Source organism: Chrysemys picta, chromosome 1, assembly GCF_011386835.1.
Source record: "Chrysemys picta bellii isolate R12L10 chromosome 1, ASM1138683v2, whole genome shotgun sequence".
Classification (NCBI taxonomy): Eukaryota; Metazoa; Chordata; order Testudines; family Emydidae; genus Chrysemys; species Chrysemys picta.
The window spans coordinates 128,630,888-128,655,084 of NC_088791.1; the positions used below are offsets into that span (position 1 = coordinate 128,630,888).

Consider the following 24,197-nt stretch of genomic DNA (forward strand, 5'->3'; position numbering starts at 1 on the left):
TTCACACCAATGTAAATCTGAGAGTTTGTCTGCATGGAGATCTCAGAAAAATTAATCTGCATTAACTAAAGGTGTGAATTTAAAATGGATTAGTTAAACTGCATTAAATGCCTGTATGGACACTCTCAAAGTGGTCTTAATTTGGTTCAGTTTAATTTACTTTTGAAGAGAATTAAAATAAACTGAATTTCTTTTGCCATTGACTTCAGTGGGTTCAGCATTTCTATCCTCTCCTCAATTCATCTTATTTTACCTAGAAATATTGTGGTAAATCCTGGTCTTCAACCAGTGTCTGATCTTACATATAAAATGTTTTACAATTCATAAGCACAAGAAGATTAGACATTTTAAGTCTTAAAGAGACATGGCCAATGTTGGTAGGTCAAACATTTTACATCCCACTTGTGATTTGGATCTTGAGCAACGACCGCCCTGCAGCTTTAAGCAGGGGGATGTTTGGCTGGCAGGCCGAGTGAGAGTGAAGGGAATAGTGCTTTATGACTGGGGGTGGGGGAGGGGATAGATGAAAACTGCTGCAAAAGGGGCAGAGTGGTCACTGACCCATCCCCTGGGAATGCAGGGTTTGAAAAGGGGCAGCACGGTGCCGCGAGCCTTTTACACAGACCAAGGCTGAAGCAGGACCCACCCTCCCTCCCTTTTAGGTGAAAAATACCAGGTTTGGTCAGTGCCTGCTGTGGGCATTACGCTAACTGCCCCATTTTTAGAGGGGCTGAGAAGGAATTTTTCCCTTACCACCATATTGGCTTGGGTGCAGTTGGGGTTTTTTTTTGCCTTCCCCGCAGTGGGTTCAGGAAGGGCTCTGTTCATGCATGACATGACAGGCGGTAGGCCATATGTCGCAACTCATTATTTAAATGTAGGGCAGATGTCCAGTGCAGGTACTCCGTAGGGAAGGTATACACTGACCAGATAAATGGCTTGGAAAAGGACTTAAAAAGAGGTGTTCAGTAAAGAAATGAACAGGGGGCGGTTGGGGACTCCTACGATTGGCATGGCAGGGCCTTGTACCTTTTACTGTTATTTGATTCTTATACAGTATTCATCTGGCACAGGTCTAGTCCAGTGCGCCTTTTGGACACTCAACAGATTGCTGTGGGAGAGGTCCAGACATTGAATTCCCCCTCTTTGTTTAGCTTCCCTTGGTCTCAATAGGCTGCAGCAGTGTTTCCCCTCTTTGGACACATTTCCTGAGCACCAACTCTCAGTTCGTTACCTCTTTGTGGAAACGAAGCCCCAGAGGCCACTTGACTTATGCCCCCAAGACCACCACTGACCTCCAGGTATCCCCCTAGCTTAAGCACACCCTTTCCCAGAACTCCTTCCGAAAGTGGGAACCTTCAGGCCCCTCTTCAAGGGGCTATGTGGTAGGTGTAATCGCTTAACACACAAACAGGCAGACACTTTGCATACTGTCCCTCCAAGCACTAGAGAGTTCCACTATACACAAGGAGCAGAATTGTACAAAAACGGTCTAAAATGTTTTTGGGTTGTTTTTTGAAGTTAGAAATATTAGGAATATCACGATTGGAACTATAAACAGAAATCTTTCTGAGTGCTCATTCAAAGTTCAGGGATGTCATTTTAGAAAGAGCTTTTTAAATTCCCCCTTGCAGAACGACTTTAACAGAACAACAACAAAAAACCCCAAACAAACAAGAACACCCTAAAAATGTAACAATAGACAATTTGAGGAACATTTTCAGAAGCACCTAAGTGACTTAGGGGCCTAAGTGCTAGTTCACTTTTGGAAATAGGACTTAGGTGCCTACATCACTTAGGTGCTTTTGAAAATTTACCTTCTATCCTCCCCAGAAAGAGAGGTGTAGATTTTGCATGGACTTTCTTGCTGGTTAGTTTTATTTTGACCAATACATTCAGGAGCTGCGTGGCTCTGTATTTTATTGTTTTATTCTCTTCACCCAAACTGATCCACTAATGAAATAAAGCAGTTTGCCCTTTTTTTCCTTCCTCTGAATTAGAGCAGCCCACAGGACTGCACTGCCTTGGGCAATTACAGTTTAATTGTGTATGACACTCATAATTGGCAGCACTAAGCAGCTATGTTTTATTCATGGAGGGGGACCCAATAATCTTACCTGCATGACATTTGAGACAGATTATTGTATAGGCCGAATTTAGTAATGTCATTTTTATGTCAGACGCTTAACCACCTGACTCAGTAGTCCTTTTGCAGCTTAATATTAAACAAAAAGAACAGGAGTACTTGTGGCACCTTAGAGACTAACAAATTTATTAGAGCATAAGCTTTCGTGGACTACAGCCCAAATTTATTAGAGCCCACTTGGGCTGTAGTCCACGAAAGCTTATGCTCTAATAAATTTGTTAGTCTCTAAGGTGCCACAAGTACTCCTGTTCTTTTTGCGGATACAGACTAACACGGCTGCTACTCTGAAACCTAATATTAAACAAGTGATGATAAACTACTGGCTTATGTAAATATCATAAAATGCTGACATCCTGAGAACATGGGTGCTTCTCAGAGGTTTATATTGCAGTGGTCACCTCTTAAATGAGCACATTGTCCTCCTTGTGATAAGATGAATTTTAACCACCCTGCTGTGCAGGAATAGGGGGGTTTAGAGTCTTTGTGATTTTTGTGCTTATTTGAGTTGTCATAGATGTATTGTTGACGCAGATTCTTGGCTGTTACACTGGTGGAAGCCTGCTGTTTCCAATGGGTTTGTGCCAGTGTGATGGAGAGGATTATTTGACCTTATGCTGTCAGCTTGTGGCTGGACAGAAAGGTGTGAAATTAGTCCTGTCAGTTTGGAGGTTTTCCAATAAAGATGTTGCAGAATGAGGTAGAGTCTGAGTCAAAATGTAGTTCTGCTCTGAAAAATGGCTCTGTAGAACTTGTATTGTGAGATTCCATATTTGTGTGTCTCTACCCACAAGGAGCAAGTGTATTGAATAAGAGGGTTCCATAGTTAGTTTTCAGAATGGAACAATCGTGTATGCTCCTTGGTTCCAATATCCACTGATCTATTATGCCCTCTGATTTATTGCAGGAGAAGAGTGCCATATAAATCAGTTGGAATATGAGTTTATATTGGAAGTAAAATATTTTCTCTCTTTTCTCAGGACTGTGACATGCTTGCTTGCCATAATTACTGGCACTGGGCTTTGTATTTCATTGAAAAGGTAGGAGCACACTTCGACATCTATATGCTGTATGCTCCAGGTGGATGAATAGTCTCATATTAGCAGGCAGTCCTGAGCAAAAGGGTATGGACTGCTTTATTCCCTTCTTAATATTTGGATGTATTTATGAATATACTGCAGTATAATTTGTGGTGTTTGGTGCTTTACTAAAGTGTTTTCAAAAGTGATATTTTAGAAGGAAAAAATCTAAAATAATCTGTACGGGAAATGTAGAGAAATTACTGAGCTGAGACAATTAAATATTACATTAAAAGCAAATTCAGTAATTTTGTGATAGAAAGATGAACCCAGTTCTGTAGTCTTTGCATATGCAAAATTCCCATTGAATTCAATACAAAGTTTGCCAGCAAAAGGAACGTAAGGGGCTGGAGTTTGCAAAAATTACCTGAGACTGACCAATAGGGCCATTATGTTAAAGAATCAGAGATTTTATGTTGTTAAATTCTCCCTATTAAAAGTATTTCAGATGTATTGAAACCCTTTACAAATATATTTCTATCGAGCGTATTGGATTGCAATACGTACTATGTTTTTATGCAGGATGATTTCGGGAGCTCTTTTTTCAGATACTGAGATTAGATATTGGGAAGAAGAAGAAATAAGCCAGTCACTTATGGACACTGTATCCTAAAGGTCACCACACAATCCTCCTTTGCTTTTACAGGGTGATTATGAAGCGGCTTTGACAATTTATGACAATCATGTGAGTATAAATCAATTTTGTTTTAATGAAAAGACGTTCCAATGAGAGAGGGTGCACCTGCCTCATTCTTCATATGACACAAAATATATAAAAGTGTGATACCATTTTCTGGTTTTATTTTTAAGTGTTTAATTGGCATTTTAGAGAAATTATTCAACTCAACTGGGAAAATTACATACGAGTTATACAGGTCATCCTAAACCAGTGCTAAAAAAACCCTTTATATCACACCATCATATTTTTATTTTGTTCAGACCACATTTTAGAAGCTACTAATTTTTTTAGTGTTTTCCAATTATTTTTATTGGTACCACTTTCATACCCTGTTATCTTTAATCATGTTGTCTTAGTTGCTATGAAGAGGCCTTAAGGGCACCAGAAGAAAATATAGATAATTTTTTAAAGTTTAACACTTTGTAAAATAGTTTTTGTATAGGTCTAAAGTATCATGACTAAGACTGGATCTCACAGATTAACTACCAAGCCAGTTACTAGTTTGGCTCCAACTTCCTTTGTCAGGTCTTTTCCTTTTTGGGTGACTTGTTAAAGTTCTCTCCTGCTTGAACTTTAGAGGAATTTCTCTAAAATAATTCACAGTAAATTAACTAGGAGTCAGCATAACAAGTCTGTTTTGGTGTTAAACTTTACAAAAATATCTTGTCCTACCTAGTAACTGTTGCAAAGTATAGTAGAACTTATGGCTCCATTTTGGGAAAGCAGAGCTCATAGGAAAAAGCAGTTTTCACACTCACTGTATTTTATTTTATAAATGGGAAAACAACAGAGAGAAAATAATATGAATATTATGTGTGGATTGTTATATTTCTGAAAGATGTGATTAGGTTTGTTACAGAATAGCTCTATCTGGAAGAGTAAAGAGACAGAATTAATTTTGAACTGTCATAGTAAGTTTGACTCTCAAATTAACTTCCCACCTAAATATATGTAATGCAGTTTAAGAATGCTTTTTGATTGTAGATTGCTCCCAGATGCATGTCCAGTGGAAGTATGCTAGATGTAGTAGATAACTGCTCCATGCTGTACCGGCTTCAGTTGGAAGGTAAAGAACTGTTAGTTTTTACTTCAGTTGTACTTGTGCTTCTTAAAATAGTAAGATAAAACTCCTCCTTGTGCTCCAACATGCAGAAGAAGATTTACAAAAATATATAGAGCAACTCTGAGCAGTGGGTTATTTTAGAGAATAAATACTTGAAAGAGCTGCTGTTCTTGGGAGCTGAGTTTTAAGTTTCTATTAACATGCATTACCATTATTTCTCCCTAGAGTTTATTACTTTCCTGTGAGTACAGAGTTCCATTCAACTAAGTTAACATAGATCACGTTTTTCTTTTTTGGCAAATTTCACTTTCTCTGTCCCCAGAGATCTGTTTTTCAGCCTCAGTTTAAAAGGTCATACATATAAACTGTTAAACGGCTATTGGCTGCTCTTATAGTCAATATCAAGCCAACACTAATATTTAGTTCTTAATTTTGATATTTGAAATAAGTAGTCCACTGTAGGTATTGCATTATTCGAACAGTTCCATGAGACTAAATATACAGCCAGCAGAGTTTTTACTTTCTAAAGTGAAGATGAAGTTAGAGTTCCAGAAAAAAATACTAGTTCCTAAATTGTAAATAATAATTTTCACAGAATTCTGCTACAGCCAGTCATGCTGCACATATTTATATATGCAGTCCAGTATTAGTAATCAAATGGCACAGACAGATCCAGAATGACAACTGTGGGCATTATCCTCCTTCATCTGTGTTCGGGGGAAGTCATCTATCCCATGAACCTTATCTAAAGGGGTCCAGGACATCAGTGACCGAAGGTGGTTTTGGAGATAAGCAATAAAGTACTTGCTCAAAAGTGGGAGATACGACACTGAGTGCTAGTTATAAAGTCTGCTGCGTTGAGAGGTGCTTTTTAAAGCTTACAAGGCTGAATGAAACTGGAAATATATGCTAAAGAAATTGCTTTGCAGTGGAGTCTTATTTTAAATCATGTATTTTACTCCTAGGTGTAAAGGTAGGAGACAGGTGGAATGAAGTTATCCAACTCACAAAGAAACACTCCAAAGATCATGTTCTGTTTTTCAATGATGTCCACATTCTCATGTCTTCGCTAGGAGCCAAAGACCACAAAACCACCAATGAGCTCTTAACAACTCTTCAGGAACTTGCCAAGTAAGCAAGTGAATTAAAATGTTGTTCTGAATAAATATTTTCCCATTACAAGGTTTATTAGTATTAGAATTAATTGCTTCCAGTTTGCTAGGTACCATAATATTTTTTTTTGGTTTAGGCTGTTATAACTTGAACTCTGGTTTCAGCAGGGTGTTGTCTCTGAAGTTATACAATAAGGATTTCCTAATGGTTACTTTTTACTGTGAGTGTGTGTAATTGTCTAGAGTGTGTATTTAATCTTGTCAGAGAACAGCATCCTCATCCCAGCACTGTAGGTTTTTTGCTTTGAGTGGTTGTGGCATCTTAACCTGTAAACAGGGTTGTTTTCCTTACAATGGTATATACTAAGGATGTAAGTGTTCATTGCTGAACACAGGCATTTCTCTTGTAAAGTAGTGAACAAACTTTACAAAATAAGCCAACTACCTATAAGGGCCCTTTTTGCTCTGCTGCATCAATTTAAAACATTGTTCTGTATTCATTACCAGATATCTATAAAGTGTCCATATTGATAATCCTATATTTGCTATAGGTATATAACAAAGTATCATTTTTACATGAAATGGAGTTTAAACTGCTGCCAAAATAATTTTGCTAAGATTTGGCAGTTTGATTCTTCAATACTAATTTTAATATTTTTGTATTTCATCAAAATAGAAAAATATTTATCACGTCCTTGTTTATGTATGGAAAAAAAAATATTTCTTGCTCTTATTTTGCTATTGATCACCATCACAGGCAGTATGAGAATGACAATCCACTCTTACATTTTTCCCGATTTTGTTTTATGTACACAAATTTTCGATGGGTGAAACTGATTTCCCTTCATTCTTCAGTGTACAATCTGAGCCAATTGGTGCTTTTTACTTCTTACCTTTTGGGGCCAGATGCAAGACATTTGTGACATAAAGGTACCTCAGAACACTTTGAAATGGACAGGGCTAGCAAATAGGTAGCCACCTACAATGGCAGCTGTTTTCACTTACAAAAAAAAGGGAGAGCATGTGATTTGTCTTTCAGTTTGCAGAAGAGTAGAGTATTCTGGAGGGAGAAAAACAACAACCCTCCCCCACCCTACACACAGCTTACTAAAAATAGAGATGGTTTATACATAGCATTAGAAAAATGATAGGGCCTTTATATTATGGTTCCATTTATAAATGGTCTATAAAAGGTTACTATGTGATTAAATGATGTTAAAAGCATGTTAGAGTTGTGTTAAAGATGATTATAAGCATAGTAGAAAGTGTTTTAGATAAGTCATGGTTATAAGCAACTTATTGAACTCTTGAAATCACTAACAATCTTCCAAAAAAAGAGTAATGCCTGCTACCCTTTTTAGAACTGGAACCTTAATATCAAGTGTGACGGATTTTTGTTTTGGACATAAAGTTGCAGAACAACTCTGATTCACATTCTGTGAATATGATCCACTGAGACTTTAAGAGATCAAGAAGAAAATGTGAAAAATGTAGAGTTGAAAAACCGTGTAATCTGGTTTGCCTACTACTAGCAGATCATGATGGACTTTTTTTTCTTTTCTATAGCTACTGTCTGAGCTGTAGAACTTAAACTTTAGTGGATGGCTATTTTGTAGAACATTTAATGAGTTTACACTTAGTACTGCTAACCCTTCACCCAGTGCTACAGTACTTTGCTCTGCTTGTCTGCCTCTCTTTACATCTTTTATTATAACATTGTCATTGTTGTAATTGCTGTGCATTGCAATAGTTTGAACCATTATAAAACTTATTTTTACTTTATTTACATTATAAAGCATATCTTGATATGAATAGGCATATTTGAAAAACTAAATATCCAGTTAAACTTGATGTTTACTAAGCCAAGATGTATTAAACTGGACTAGTTACTCATGTCAAGAATATAAGTTACATTACCTATTTTAGAAACTATTTGTATTTGTTTATTTTATCTAAACATAAAATTCTAAGCAACCAACAGCCTGCTCTATATTTTCAAGACTTTCTATTATAGACATGGGATGAATTTGAAGATTTTAAAGATATATTTGTATATTCTCTTTGCTTGCAGCTGTACATTGCATATACATTTTTACCTTGTGAGTTTTCATAAACTTAGTGTGCCTCTTTATCATTATTCATTTGTATTATAGTGCCTAGAATCCCTAGTCATGAAACAGGACCCTGCTGTACAAAAACAAAACAAAAAGATAGTCCTGGGCCAACTAGCTGACATTCCAAGTAGTTTAGGAGTACTGTCTCTCAGCTATTTGTGGTTAGCTCCTTCATCAAATTCAGTAGCATAAATTTAGCACTCCATTTCCACAGGGTTAAGCTGTTTTATGTTGTTATAAAGATTTCTAATGGTCATATACTAACAAATCTATGGCTAAGAAAATGCTTCAACTGACAACAGATAACTATACAAATTACATTTTAAACAGAAACCTATATTCCATAAGACAGACAGGCACAGCTTAATTTCGTTTCCCTTTGTTTTATACTGGGAATTGGTAATAAACTGGATTAATGAATAATCTGTTCTACTGGGTCATTAACCTGTTGACTCTTTCCCCTCTCTTGGGTGGATCAGTGTGCAAACAAAATTCTCCATTGTGTTGTGCTGGGGTGGAGTGAAATCTGTTGAAGTTGCTGGGTGTAAAACCTGCCTTTTATTTAGGATAATGTAAGAATCAGTTAGGCTCCTTTTGGAATAAGATAACTGAAACAAGAGGAGCTATTGCCCAAATCACAGGCCATAAGCAAAGCTGGTCAGAAACTGAGCTTTGTGGATGCAAAGGTTTGCTGGATATTGGTGGGTGGGTGGGTGTGAGTGGCACTCTGACAGAGAAGGCAATCAAAAAGCCAAGGACATCCAGAAAAGCACTTGTAGCATGACTCTGAGAAAAATCTGAGAGCGCTTTCTGGGTAGAGTGCTGGGTTGGCTGGAAAAAGAGGTTGGGAATATGGAGCAAAAAAACTGGCTTCTGTTGTATGTTCGTTTCCTATTGTGTTGAGGGAAACAGGACTCTGTGTACGTTCTTGTTAATAAACAGGTTTGCATCAGGAAATATCTGACTTTATCATTAAGTCTGCAAGTCTGTCCTGCAGGTCACGGAAGTCACAGATTCCGTGACTTTCCAGGATCTCCATGACTTCTGCAGCTGCAGTGGCCAGCGTGGTTGACCCCTGCAGGGGTGGCCCCGGGCCCAGCTGCTGAGGCACCCCCTGGGGCCAGCAACACTGGCTGCTGCTCAGGCGGTCCCGGGCAGCTGACTCCGGAGCAGGAGCGGTCCCTGGAGGCAGTGAGCCACCGTAGCAGGGGCCAGCCACCGGCCCCCCTGGAGCCACAGAGCAGCAGTGCCTGGGGGCCCCAGAGCAGCTAAGATTCAGTCAGGGGTATTTATAGTAAAAGTCAGGGACAGGTAACGGGCCATGCTTTTTGTTTATTGCCTGTGCCCTGTCCATGACTTTTACTAAAAATACCCCTGACTAAATCTTAGACTTATTTATCATCAATATCTCCTCTGAGTGGAAACAACCTGCAAGGCCCCTGATGATTGGCTAACTACTCAGGTCAAAAGAGGTTATAGAAAGGATGTTTTCACTTGTCCAATTAAAATACTTAAGATTTCAGAATTTTTAAAGTTACAGCGAATAAGGTTCTTCTTTGAGTATATGTCCCCATGGATTTTCAGTAAAGGATATGTGCGCTCCCCGGCACTCTTGATCAGAGACTGCAAAGTAGCGTCTATGGGCCAGTGCGTGCACAGTGCAACGTCTTGTGCTTTGAATGAGGGCAAATAAGGAGAGGTGAGGCCACTGCCACTTAGTTCCTTCTCAACCACCTGCAGCTCAAGATGGAGCATTCTGCTGTCCGCAGCATTCAGCTTCCTGCCTTTCACCTTGGGAATCCTTAATTTCTTATTTACTTCATTATTTTATAGTTTCTCTATTTAGTTTCATTTGGTTACTCTTTATTTTATTTAGCACTATTGTGCTTGCAGAGGCAAGGAGGGCTTCCTGACTTCTCCTCTCTTCATGGACCTTTCTTTTGTGCCAGAGCACAACTTGTTACGCCCAAACCCCCAGGTTTTAAGCCCTGTCAGACTGCCATCAGTCCTTTCCCCATAGTGACAGACACTCAAGTTGCCTGTGGTGTTTGGGGGACTCCCAGGATCCTTCTAAATGAAAGGTTTGTCTGGGTTTAAAGGGTAGAGTAAAAAAAGACAGGGAAATTAGATGTAAGCTCCTGTTAATAGAACATGATCTAACTCTGGAGAGGTCTGCTCCCCCCCACTCGTGCATTGATCTCTGTCACAGGTCGCCTTGGTCTCCATTGTAGTCTTGGTTATGGCCCCAGAGAATAAAACTCGAAAGAAGAAACATACTCCTTTTCCCTGCCTGGAGAGGTATAAACCATTAAACCCGCTCTCGGGAGACCTCTTGTCTCTGTAAGGGTACAGTAGAGGCACCGACTGAGTCCGGAACGGAGGGATTGGTACTGTGGAAGAAGCCCCACTTGGACAACATATCTACCACCAGAGTAACCACCACGGTTGCACCACTGACAGCCCTGTGTGTATAGCAGCACTGCAAGGGATCATCTATGCCCCAGCACCGGCAGCTCAGTGTACATCTGAGGTGGGAGATGATTGTACAACCACCTCCGTACTGCAACAGCCTCCGTCTCACCAGTCAGCATTTCCACTTCCAGTACCGACACACACTTTGTCTGAAGGCTATCAGAGACCTCCATCTCCTTCCAGGTTCCTTTCTTCAGAGGATTTCATAATCTCTGATGAGCCTGAGTCTCCAATACTGAGTTGATTTATTAGAGCCACCTCTCCAGTACCACCCTGACAGCTGCAAGTTGAGACTTGCTTAAGTCGCCAGCCTGGTTAGGACAATAGAGAGCCATCCCCCCTTTAGCTCAGAGGAAGATTCGTGGGACTCTGAGATCTCAGTTCAGGATGTTATCCTGGTACCGTACTATCCTACTCACGTGAGTCCCTTTCATGAAGAGGATTCTAGGGTACTACCAAATACCATAGGCTCAGTGACTATGGTTTTCATTGGAGTCCCTTCCCTTATCCCCCTCCCCAGTGGGGTTGCTGTGACTCAGGGGATCCCTACAGTGACCAGGACTATTGGATACCTGAGAAAAAGTCATTGGTATTGTATCTGCAGACTGTCCTCTGGTACTGTACATCACGGTACTGCGCACTTCTCAGGTACCAGATGATATACAGGAAGAGAAGAGTTTCAGGTCAAGTACATCTCACCTCCCTCTGTAAGGTCATCTCTGGATGAGGCAATAATGCCATCACTGCAGTCCTACACTGGTGATTTCAAAGCCTTTCAGGACTTCATGAAGAGGCTAGTGGATTCTCTTCAAATCCCATTTGAGGAAATCCAGGAGTTGAAACGTTCCTTGGTGGACATCCTGAATATTAACCCATCAATGAGGCATTGTTATCGCCCGCATACGCTCTATGGCAAACACCTGCCATAATGCTATTAACGTGTAAGTGGGCAGATAAGAAATGTTATTAAAGCTAATGCTAAAATTATATAATACATAGGTTAAGAAAAGAGTGTCTGTACAGCTGGGTATAGTGCTTAAATTATCCAAAAGTACAAAGGTTGGTTTAAAAGTAATACTATACATATAGTACATAATCAGCAATAACCCAAATAAGATTAATAAATTTAATGATACAATTTAGATATTAGCATCCAAATATTCGGGCACATCACTCATAAAAAGTTATACAGAGAGTTGGTTGTGGAAAGCAAATATAGCAATAAGTGACGATTATCCCTCAATAATTGAGAATTTAGGATAGGTTGTCCGTTAGAAGATGCAATCCATCAGGGAAATATTTCAGTTACTTTCCCGACTGCGCTTCTCATCGGCACTCCAGCTCATCTCTCCTGGTATTGCCGATGTCCAGTGATGTGTTCTAGATAGATGTCCCTTGACCATCTGATAGCATCCGACACCATGAGTTGCCACATCAGCTGAGCGTAGCGTTGACCGATTCCGTATTCTCTGAACACTCGCGAGTTGCTGGGGTCCCTTGCGCGCAGGACTCTGACAATCAGCGCGTGAGTTTGAACCTTGTAGCCCCTAGCTCTCAAGGCACATCACCTCAAACTACATCCCACCGAAAGGAATGGAGTACTACTCCCACCCCAGCCCCAATTCTCTTGTAGTCAGCACAGCCAACGAGAGAAGCAGTCAATCTTTCTCTAGGCCTTTTCCATATAACAAGAAATCCAAGCGGCTGGATTTGCTGGGAGGAAAGAGCTACTCAGCAGCTGCTCTCCAATTTTGTATTGCCAACTACCAAGCCTGAATGGCAAAACACAACTTTAACACATACTCCAAGTTTACACACTTTGTTGAGCACTTGTGACAAGACCAGAAAGATTCAGTTTATCCCCTGGTTGCAAAAGACTTCCTGCCAGCTGGTCTTCTGCGGCTGAGACAGCCTCCAGGGCTATGGTGGTGATCATAAGAAGAGCATCCTGTCTCCAGTCCTTGGGTCTTCCGAGAGAAGTACAGAATAACATGGAAGACCTGTTGTTTAAAGGGCCTAAGTGCTTCAGTGAACACACAGACTCCTCCCTCCATACACACACAGATTCCAGAGCAATGTTGCGGTCACTAGGGATTTATGTGCCTGTGATTAAAAGGCACTTTAGTAGATCCCAAACTGCTCAAAGATCAAGATCATTCCAGTACCATCAGCACACTTTCCCTAAGTTTCAGGAGCGCTTCTGGAGACTGCTGAAACCACAAAAACGGGGGCCACTCAACCAGACGCTCCCTATAAAAGGCATTTTTGACACCTCAGTTGAAGGCATCAAGCAGTCCACTCCATCGGATCAATTCTTGTATGACTACCCTGCCTTTTGGAGACCGACTTTCCCACTACTTACCAGCCTGGGAATCGCTCACCTCAGACAAGTGAATATTGGAGGTTGTCAAAGTGGGTTACTCTATTCACTTCCATTCCACTCCTCCCTCCCCATCCCCTTTAGGGATGCTTCTCATGAGGAAGTCCTAAGATAAGAGGTTCATTCTCTTCTCCTCCTGGGAGCATTAGATCCAGGTTCACTAGAGTTCATTGGAAGAAGGTTCTATTCCTGTTACTTCCTTGTTCCCAAGAAAGATGTAGTGTGGAGACCAATTCTTGACCTCAGGACCTTGAATAACTGTGTCCTAGCACAACACTTCAGAACGGTGATACTAGTTACCATAATCCCATCCTTAGATCCAGGAGACTGGTTCATTGCCCTCAACCTACCAGACACCTATTTTCATGTAGCCACCCACCCCTCACACAAGCACTTTCTGTGTTTTGTAATAGGGGCAGATCACTGTCAATATTGAGTTCTCTCTTTTGGACTGTCCACAGCCCTGAGGGCGTTCACAAGGATTCTTTCAGTGGCAGCCACTTGCCTCTGCCACTGGGGACTATGGGTATTCCCATACTTGGACAACTGGCTTCTCAGAGGCCGGTTGCCCAAGAGGTCCACTTGGCAATGTCCAGGGCATTAACACTATTCTGATCTCTGCGCCTTGTATAACTCTGTCCTTATAAAAGGTGGTGTATGGTAGGTCAGCCATCTGCGCTCTCAGCTCTCCCATTCATCTTGCTGAGGTGATGGCAATTAGGAATGAAGTTTTGAGGGAGAGGTGGGGAAGGGAGCAGACAGCCGTTGGTTCAAAGAGAGCTCTACTTAGGGCATTTAGAACCAGGCTGAGGTTCCACTGTAGAACTGGGTGTCAAATCGAAGCAAACATGTTGTGTAGACCCTTCAGGAATCTGGCTGCGATAGGGTGGGCAAAGACTGAGACGCCCTGGATGGATGTGGGCCAGATGTACCCTGACAGAGGCTCATACGATGCCCCCCCTTACTTTCTCCCAAGGGTGTCCTTTGAATATAATGTTAACCAGGAGCTTCCCCTGTCAGTGTTCTGCCCAAAACCGTATGCCTCCATTCCTTGGACATCAAAAGAGCCCTTGCCTTATATCTAGACAGGACTAAAACCTTTGGGCCTCTCCAGGGTTATTTGTGTCATTCATAGAAATGAAGAAAGGTCAAACCAATTTCCACCTGAAAGCTGTCTAAGTGGGTTTTCAGTTGCATCTTGACCTGCTGGTGTGCAGCCTCCTTCCTGAGTAACAGCGCATTCCACTGGCACTCAGTCCACTTCTGGAGCTCTACTGAAGGATGTTCCCATAGCAGAAATCTGCAGGACTGCTATTTGGTCTTCTGTCCATACTTTTGCCAAGCATTATGCCATCTTACCTCTGCCAAAGATGACACCTCCTTTGGTGATGCAGTCCTACAAACTGTACTGGACTTCAGTCACTGGTTGGGAGTTTTCAACCATGGAGCACCCACAGAGACATGTACTCGAAGAAGGAGCGGTTACTTACCTTACAGTAACTTGAGTTCTTAGAGAGGTTTTGTCCTGATGAGTGCTCCACCCTCCTTCCACGCTGCTGTGGATCTTCTGGCTTCATGGTCAAGAAGGAACTGAGTGGCAGCCGGCTTGCACCTCCTTATATACCCTCATTCAAAACACAAGGCACTGCTCTGTGCAGGCCTGCAAACTACTTTGCAGTCTCTGATTGAGCGTGCACAAGCGCATGTACATCCTGCAGAACAGCATCCTTAGGGATAAAACATCTCTAAGAACACAGTTACTGTAATGTAAGTAACCTCCACATTTATTTAGCAAAATGTACAGAGTGTGTGTTTGATTTGGTTCTGTGTAGCACTGTTCCTTAAACTCAGTGAAACTAACTTGCACCACAGTATCATGCTGCAGGAGATGACAGAGCAGCACTAAAGAATACAAGTGCTGCAGTCTGACCTTCTGCTTAGTTGGCAGTTAACTCCTTTCCTGTTCTGCAGAGCACCTGGTGAAGACCATGAGCTGGATCTGGCTCTGAAGTTGGGGTTGCCACTTTGCCAGGCTTTGGTAGAGTTTGACAATGGAAATTATGACAAGACAGTAGAATTACTTTATCCAATTCGCTACCAGCTCTTACAGATCGGAGGCAGCAATGCTCAGGTAAAGGGGTTGAAGGGTTTTTTTAATTGCATTTGGGTAAGGCTTGTTTGTCTTTCAATAGCATGTGTTACACTTCCCTTTTAGTTTTCCTTTTCTACATCTGTGATAATTGAGACAAATTTACAAATAATAAATACTGTGTCTCAGCTGCTTAATGTTGTTGGGAGAAGTAGATCCCTCCTGGATGGGTTTACCCAGCCCCTAGAAACCAAGCAATTGTTACTTGCAGCATTTATTACTAAATATTAACTTATGTTCATTTTTGTGACTTCTCTTGTCAGAGGGATGTTTTCAACCAGCTATTGATCCATGCTGCTTTAAATTGCAAATCAAAAGCCCATCAGAACCTGGCCAGGTGAGTACCACTTGCTAAAATACGGACTCCTGGACTCCATGATATATATCAATAGAAATAGTATTTATGAAAGCAGAAATTGTCAATATTTTTAAACATTGTAAATTGTAAGTAAAATTATATGCTAGCAAAACTAAAGCTATATAGTATTACATTTAATCTTTTAGGGCACAATCTGCAGCAATTGTCAAATATTAACTTTGTTCAGCTGCTACAAACTGGGCTGGTCAATGTTGTCAGTTCATTGGCAGTCGATAGTTCAGCTACAAGAGACTGTGGTGAAGGCTGGGATCCTGGCAGGCCACAGTAGAGACCCCCAGCTCAGGCTGCGAGGAGGAGGATGCATCCCCGGCCACGGAGGAGGCTGCTCTGCTGCTGAATGGCTCCTACCTGGATATGGAGCTATTCAGCAACAGGGTGGTCTCCTCCTCCTCAGAGTGCTGACTGGAGGGTCTCTGCTCCACTAGGCCAGGACAGCAGCCTTTCCCGCACTTTGTGCCTGTGGGGATCAGGTGTCACTGCCCCATTCACACACCAGTCAGGAGTCTGGGAGCTGTCCCTGGGCAGGAGCTGCTCAGCAGTGGGGTAACCTCCCCTCCCACTGGGCCAACACGACCACAGCCTCCCCACCACCTTCTGTCTGTGGAGATTAGACTGAGTGTGTCACTGGCCCCACATAAATGCAGGGAGCCTTCTGCTACTCCACTCTCACAGCCCCACTCTCTCATACCCGTGACAGTGGAGCTGCAGAGGGCTACCTGCATGGCCACAGGACCAGTGACACCTGATCCCTGCCGGCTCAAGGTGTGGGCAAGGCTGCTGTCCTGGTAGGGCAGAGCGGACGTGACAGTGGGGCCGCAAAAGACTTCCTGCATTTTAGCAGGAGCTATTCAGCTGTGGAGTGGCCTCCCCCATGGCCAGGGGCTCCTAGTCCTCCTCCTCGCAGTCCTGGCTGGGGGTCTCTGTTGGCCCCGCCAGGATAGCTGCCTCCCTCCACACTTTGTGCCTGCAGGGATTGGGTTTCACTGGCCCTGAGGCAGCCCTATACAGCCGCGCTGTTCTGGACCTGCTCCCTCACTCCCATGACAGCAGAGCTACAGAGGCCTCCCTGCGTTGCCACTGGGCCAGTGGCACCCGATCCCTGCAGGCACCGACTGATACCAATTGATTCTTCCTCCCCCACGGCCCCGATTTCAGTGTGTCAGCTGAAATCGATGTTTGCCAACAGTTATCAGTTAAAGTGGGATGCTGCCAAGCCTAGTTATTGTCGAGCCATATTTCAGCTCTCCGTTGTGCAGTCTGACACAAATCACAAGAGCTGCTCACGTGAGCAGAGTAGCAGATGCGTTTCCCCATATTGAGGCCTATTGAAGGAGGCTACCTGTGCTGACCAGCAGAAAGAATTGCAGCCTTAAGACCAGATTCTCTTACTCTAGTCTGACACCAGAGTAGCTCCACTGACTTCACTGGAGTTAGTCCTGATTAACACAAGTGTAAATGAGTGGAGAATCAGACTCCTAGCTTCTAAGTAATGAAAATCATTCCAGCCTCCCAGATATGACGAGATCCTTGCTCATTTTATTCTTCTATCTCCCTGTCAGAAAGCCCTTATGATCAAAACTAGACAACATGCAGACATTAGTTGGGGATGGACCATTAAAAATACAGTAACTCCTCACTTAACGTTGTAGTTATGTTCCTGAAAAATGCAACTTTAAGTGAAACGATGCTAAACGAATCCAATTTTCCCATAAGTTTTAATGTAAATGTGGGGGGTTAGGTTCCAAGGAAATTTTTTTGGGGTAGACAAAAGGCATTATATTCTGTACAGTACTGTACTGTGGTGGGGAGGTGCCCCTGGCTTACCCCTGGGGCTCAAGGCTGGGGGTGCAGGGTCCGGGAGGGAGTTAGGGTGCGGGAGGGCACTCAGGGGTGGGGCAGGCAGGAGATGCAGAGCACTTACCTGGGGCAGCTCCTGTTTGGTGCAGGGGGTGTGCAGGTGGTGCTGTGCCGCACCGCCCCCATGGCCATGATTCTGGGAGCTGTCCCGTCCCGTCCCCCGGCAGGCAGGGCCACCCGGAATGCAGGGGCTTTAAGGGCTGCAGGGCCCTGGGCTAAGGGGGCCCTGGCCTGCAGCTCTAAAGCCCCTTTTGGAATGCGGCCCTGTGAGCATGGGCCAGAAGACACAGGAGGAGCAGGGGCAGCCGCGCAGCCAGCAGCTGGAGAGAAGCAGCGCTTCCCCCTTCAAAGCCGGCCGGAGAGAAGCGGTGCTTTGAAGGGGAAAGTGCCGCTTCTCTCCAGCCGCTGGTTGCGCGGCTGCCCCTGCTCCTCCTGTGTCCTCCGGCCCATGCTTGCAGGGCTGCATTCCAAAAGGGGCTTTAGAGCTGCAGGCCAGGGCCCCGGGCCCCCCTTAGCCCAGGGCCCTGCAGCCCTTAAAGCCCCTGCGTTCTGGGTGGGGGGGGGCACCTTCCTCCCTCCCAAAAAGTCCTAAGCGCCACCAAACAGCTGTTTGGTGGCGGGGGAAGCGCTGGGAGGCAGGAAGGGAGGGGGAGGAGGTGGAGAAGAGGAACTTGTGCAATGCTCCCTTGTAAAGTCAGCCAAACAACGTTATAAGGGATCATTGCACAACTTTAAACGAGTATGTTCCCTAATGGAGCAGCGATGTAACTTCGAAACAACATTAAATGGGAGGACGGTAAGTGAGGAGTTACTGTAATATGAGCGGGTAGTCTATGTATGAGACCCCTTATTTCAAATGTTTGTTATGGTTAAGGATTATGAGGTATCAGAGCAGGAGTGGATGGTTAGTGGCAGAAGGTGAGCTGGAACAAGGGAGCTTTTAGGATCTTGATGGGAAGAGAGCAAGATTATTTAGCACAACCTCACAGAGTTCTTGTGCTTTGCCACGTGGCTGTGAAAACAGGGAACATGTGAAACAGGGTTAGAAATGGGAAAGGGAAGGTCACTGTCTTAGTAGATGTCCTGCATTGTGGTGTTTGTGGTCAAAGCATAAATATGGGCATTTAAAAACATAGCTGTTCTGTTTTCTACACTGATTTTCCTTGAATAACTCCATTAAAGTGCCAGCGACTAAAATGTTGACCAGCCTTTTGCTGCAGCTAGTTCCTTATTTTCAGATGACACATGACTACTAAACCAGGAAACAAAAACCTGCTGTTATGATTTTGAGCACTGTATTTAAGGTCTCTTTCCCCCCCCCCCCCTTACCTCCTTCAGATGCCTCCTGACAGAACGTGATGGGTTGAGACCAAATTCACCATTGACTGAGCGACTTATTCGGAAGGCATCAGCTGTTCATGCGATGGGATAAATCTTAAATCTGTTATTCCCGTGGAAATAATAATCAGCACAATAATCAGTCGCTTTCTATGACTTTAACAGAATCAAAATAGGGAAAATATTGCATCAGCAGCCATATCCGATCTTCTAAATATCTGAGCTTTGGGAAGCTAGTTGTGGTGATTCAGCATCGTTGCTTGAACTTCTGGACACCTCTGATTCTAGCAAGATTCTGACCTAGCTGTGTTTTGCAGGGCAACAGTAGCAAATGAAGTAGATATCAATCATTAGTTTAAAGCATGCTGAGCCATTGCTTTTCAGGAGAGCGTATCAGTCTTATGCTTATCATGTTGCGGGATAACACTGCTATTATAAAGTTGTGCACTGCCAAAGTAGGCAGTGGTGTTGCTATTCTAGAACATGAGGGGATGGGTTGAGCTGTCACATGAAGAGCCTTTGAAAAAAGATGACATGTGGGATGTACTAGGGAGGAATAAATGGTGCCAAAATGTGTAGAAAGTGAACTAATATGTGGTGGCTCAAAGTGACTTTTGGGCTTCTTCCCCCATGACCATAGAAGGCCCTAGCTCCACAGAACCACTGCTGCAAATAAGGGCAGTATTTGGGAACCCTTTGCTTCCATGCAGTTCTGCTCCATTGGGCTCCTAATGCATGTAGAGGTGGGGGAGGAGAGCAGGAATTTGAACCAAGGAATCCACTGACAGTCTTCTCCTATAGACCAGCAGTAGCCGCAGGGGGTGCTTCAGCCATGGAGTTGCAGTAAAGGTCTGGGGGAAGGTGAATGAGGGCTTCTACCACACACATAACACAGCCATGCCAGAGTGACACTACCCGGCATGCAGCTAGGTCCTTTTGGCCTTCCTGCAGGTTCCAGGATTTGGCTTCAAGTTCCTCAAAGGCATAATTTTGTATCATTTGCTATTAAAGTCATACAGATATCAACTGATCTTGCAAGTCAACCGTTTCACAGTTGTTAATCAAAACTTCTTACTGCTTGATGTTCTTATTGCATTTTTAATGGAAGTTATATCCTAATAATGCGTCACATTTTTATAACGAGTGGATAGTGTTAGAAAAATCTTTGGGCAATCTATTAAGAATTGTATAGATCATGGGTCGGCAACCTTTCAGAAGTGGTGTGCGAAGTCTTCATTTATTCACTCTAATTTAAGGTTTCACATGGCAGTAATACATTTTACTGTTTTTAGAAGGTCTCTTTCTACAAGTCTATAATATATAACTAAACGATTGTTGTATGTAAAGTAAATAAGGTTTTTAAAATGTTTAAGAAGCTTCATTTAAAATTAAATTAAAATGCAGAGCCCCCCAGACCAGTGGCCAGGACCCGGGCAGTGTGAGTGCCACTGAAAATCAGGTCGCGTGCCGCCTTCGGTACGCGTGCCATAGATTGTCTACCCATAGTATAGATCTTTTTTCGTATGTAACTGTGTTCCTTTGATTAGCATTGAACTGATACCTTACTCCTACATTGCCATAAATTTTGCTCTTACATTTGTAATGTGATTTATGGCATTCCTAATAGTATCCTAAAGAACTTCATTAAATTCAAGGAGATGGTGATTGATTTTTTTTTTCTGAACTTAGGCATTACCAAAGTGACTAATATATGAAACTGTGCAGTTTTTGAATATTTTCCATACTGGGTTTTATTTAGTGTACATCTTTCTTTAGCAGAACTGAAGTCAAGCTGTTCTATATGCGCCACCTGTACAAGGAAACTTAAGGATTTAAGGCATCAAGTGGAGCAACATTATTCTCCGTTCCTCAAACAAATCCCATTTTGGGACTCATTTTCAGAAGGAGAATTGGCACCTGAACCGTCTTCCTTAAACAGGTGTTAGGCATTTTTGTTGCCAGATAGAGAAGATTATAATTTACATTTATCTTTCTCTGCCATCACTCCACTCCTTTATTCCTAGAATGAATCTGCAGTGATTTCTTTTAAGTGTTCTAGATCCATAGTTACTCTTTGCATAGTTAATCTTTGCCAAATTGGAGTGAACTGTAACCACATTAATACTTATGAGGTTTTTATGCTGAACAATCCCAAAGTGCTCTTTGAACTGCAGCCCCAGCACCAATAAAATGCAGCCATAGCTGAGGTGGAGAGAAGCAACTACCACATACACAGCAGGGGAGTGAAAACTTGTCCAAGGACACTGGCCTCAGCTGTGCCTCCTTCTGCATGGATATTAATGTTGACGCTTTTTGTAGAACAAACAGAACCTCTCCTTAAGGTCCCATACAGATGAAACTGCGTGGTACTACCTTTATCTGCCTCGGAGGGAAGTTGACCCTACACTGAACTTGTACAGTTTGACTATAGCTGATGTAAGCACTTCTCCAGCTGCTGCTTACATTTTATGTTGTAACTAAGCATCATTCCTCCTACCACCACAGCCCACAATTGTTGCAGAAGGCTACAGTTCTGAACTTGTACTCTCTCTCCACAAAATACCAATAGTGTTCATCTAACAGGCAGACTTCTATCACAAACAAGGACATTCGTTCATTAGAGAGATGGTTAGTTCAGGGAACAGGTGTGCTAACAGTACTGTGGTCACACCCAAAAGCACTAGGTTGATAACAGTCCTGCCTTTTCTGTGCTTAGTGATGGCTACCACATTCTGACAGTAGATTTGAGACTGAAACCTATTTAACAAGGAATATCAGGCAAGGAGGGTGGTCTCTTCCTTCTGTAAATTACCCTGGCAACGGTCAGAAGATGTAAAAAAAGAGGGGGGAGGGGAAAGACACAAGTGGTCCCAACTTTAAACTATCAAACAGCTGTTCAAAGAATTGTCTATAAACCCTAAACACAGTGAGCTGTTTCAGGTTTGTTTTGCCTGTCAGGCCTTGATCCTGATACCACCTTAGCCTTGTTTGTGCTTTCAGAGCATTTTAGTTGCATGTTGTTTCTTTTAAATTAAGCTATGTTGCTAAACTTGCCATTTGAAAATACAACCCTAAAGAACAAAGGCTCAGATCCTCTAAGCTAGTTTGGTGTTGAAGTCCACCATTTAAACCCCACTGAAATTTCCCAAATGCTGTAGGCATCTAACTTTGTACCAACTGGCATTTTCAAAGCCACCTAAGCCCTGACATCATCCCACAGCTAATGTGCAGCTCAGGCCTGAAGCAGGATTCTCAAAACTAGGCAGGGGAATGCCTGTTCTGCCAGCATGGCCTTATCCTGTAGGCATAGTATGACCACACTTAAGACCTATCAGTCCCTGCAGAAGGGCTGGATGCAGGCCATAGATTTGGTGGGAGGGACACAGCACCTGCACAAATAGAGCCTGGGGTGCACAGGGAAAGGGGGCAAGCTTGAGAGAGGTATCTAGCATGAGCAGGAGACAGAAAGAGATTGTTTTGGCTATTAATGTAATGGCTGCCTTGCTGGCTGACGACTCTTCGGTGCCTAACTGCAGGAGATGGCTTGCGGCTGAGGATCCCAAGCATAGCGAGCTGCCTGTCTCTGGCCCATAAGCCAAGTACATTGTCAGCCATTCAGGTGCCTGCACCCCTCTCCCTGGCATTTCACTCCTGGCTCTGCACTCGGCGTTCTGTCTTCCAAGGATCTGTTTTCTAGGTTTCAAACTCTCCCCCAAAACAACAAGGAGTCTGGTGGCACCTTAAAGACTAACAGATTTATTTGGGCATAAGCTTTCGTGAGGTTTTTACTCACGAAAGCTTATGCCCAAATAAATCTGTTAGTCTTTAAGGTGCCACCAGACTCCTTGTTGTTTTTGTAGATACAGACTAACACGGCTACCCCCTGATACTAAACTCTCCCCATGCACATATTGTGTGGGGAGCCTAGGTGCATAGCTCAGAGCTGAGGATTCCACTAGACAGCAAGCCAGACGGGGTGTAGGCATTGCAACACTGAGCAGTGCAATGCCTCAGTACCTTTGAAGCCTGGTCTACACTACAAAGTTAGGTTGATGTAAGGCAGCTTACAGTGACCTAACTCTGTAAGTGTCTACTCTACAGCGTATCTCCCACCAATGCAAGTCGCCCACTACACCCACCTCATAACTCCACCTCCACAAGAAGCGTAGGGCTTAGGTGGAGATAATTAGGGCAGTGCAGTAGTCCTGTAGACACTGCATTACTTACCTTGCTTGTTGACTATCAGCCCCCCCCCCCTGCTCACAGGTGGACCCCCTGCTGCCCGGGGTTGTGAGCGGGAAGCGACTTAGGGGCACAAGTCCCAATGAAACAATCATTTAGGAGCTTTTGAAAATCCCACTCTTAATGTAGTTGATTTTCTTCTTAGGTGAATATTTTGAGGCACTGCAGCCTAGGGTAGGAGGCATTCCTGAAAGCCATGATTATGCCAAGTCTTAATAAAAAAAATCTATAGCAGCATCGCCCCAGGCAGATCTCTTGAAGCGTAAGTGAAGAGGGGGAGGAGCTGACTGTGGAGACCACAGGTGGAACACTGTGTTCCCTTCTGAGCACCTCATCAGTTGGATATAAATTGGAGAGTTCAGAGAAAAATCATATGAAGTGATTTAAGGGGCTAGCAGGATGAAAGACACACATTCAGTTATCCCAATAACTTGCTTGACTGTGGTTACTTGTGTAATGTCTAATAAAAGATTTAGAAATGTCTCTTCACGCTGAAAAAAAACCCCCATGATTTATTCCCAAACAATTTTCTGTTTAGCTTTCTAGAAACATATTGCGTAATTGTTCCCTTAGTTTGTCCAAGGGAAATTCCAAGCAGAAACATGTGGGACCATGTTGTCACAGAAGCATTTAATACATGGAAGGGAAATGCATGCACAGTTCTTATTTACTCCAGCAAGGAATCACAGAGGATGGACTTGAACTCTATGCTACGCAGCAATAACTCACCACTGAGAAATAGGTTACTATAAACTCCAACGCCTTTGTTCTTTACAGAAGGTATTCCTTTACAGATAGATACTGTGCCTATAAAATAGTTTGCTATGGTGTTCTAGGAAATATTTCATGTGATCTTAGAGTATTTGCACAAAGTGACTATTACTCTCACTTTAAAGCTGGGAAAACTGAAAAAGAGAGAAGATAAAGTGACTTGCCAAACATCAGAGTGCATCAATGTCAGAGACAATGACAGAAGCCATTCATGCACCTGCAGGCAGAATCTCACCCAGATATCCTCCAAAAAAAAAAAATTATGACAATTTCCTGTATTTATTTACTTTAGCTTTCAGTGAATAAATTCTTACCCTTCTCTGAGCAGGTAAAACAAACGGTATTAAGAAGCTTGCTCTTCTAGTCACCATACCCATGACTGAAAGATTCCAGTAAGTTTTAATCTTTCTTCTGTAAGA

General features: G+C 42.9%; 1 protein-coding gene across 4 annotated transcripts in view; it reads left to right on the plus strand.

Annotated features, from left to right (window-relative positions):
• The window catches only part of LOC101937470 (tetratricopeptide repeat protein 38), a 35,131-nt gene extending 14,701 nt beyond the window's left edge, over window positions 1–20,430 (plus strand). For all 4 annotated transcript variants that reach the window (XM_065583993.1, XM_065583985.1, XM_065583999.1 and 1 more), the window contains 7 exons: window positions 3,124–3,183; window positions 3,869–3,907; window positions 4,886–4,967; window positions 5,930–6,095; window positions 15,014–15,173; window positions 15,455–15,528; window positions 18,766–20,430. In XM_065583993.1, coding sequence (XP_065440065.1) covers window positions 3,124–3,183; window positions 3,869–3,907; window positions 4,886–4,967; window positions 5,930–6,095; window positions 15,014–15,173; window positions 15,455–15,528; window positions 18,766–18,859 — 675 coding nt within the window. In that variant the 3' untranslated portion in view covers window positions 18,860–20,430. The remainder of the gene's footprint in view (window positions 1–3,123; window positions 3,184–3,868; window positions 3,908–4,885; window positions 4,968–5,929; window positions 6,096–15,013; window positions 15,174–15,454; window positions 15,529–18,765) is intronic.
• Window positions 20,431–24,197: the final 3,767 nt, after the last annotated feature.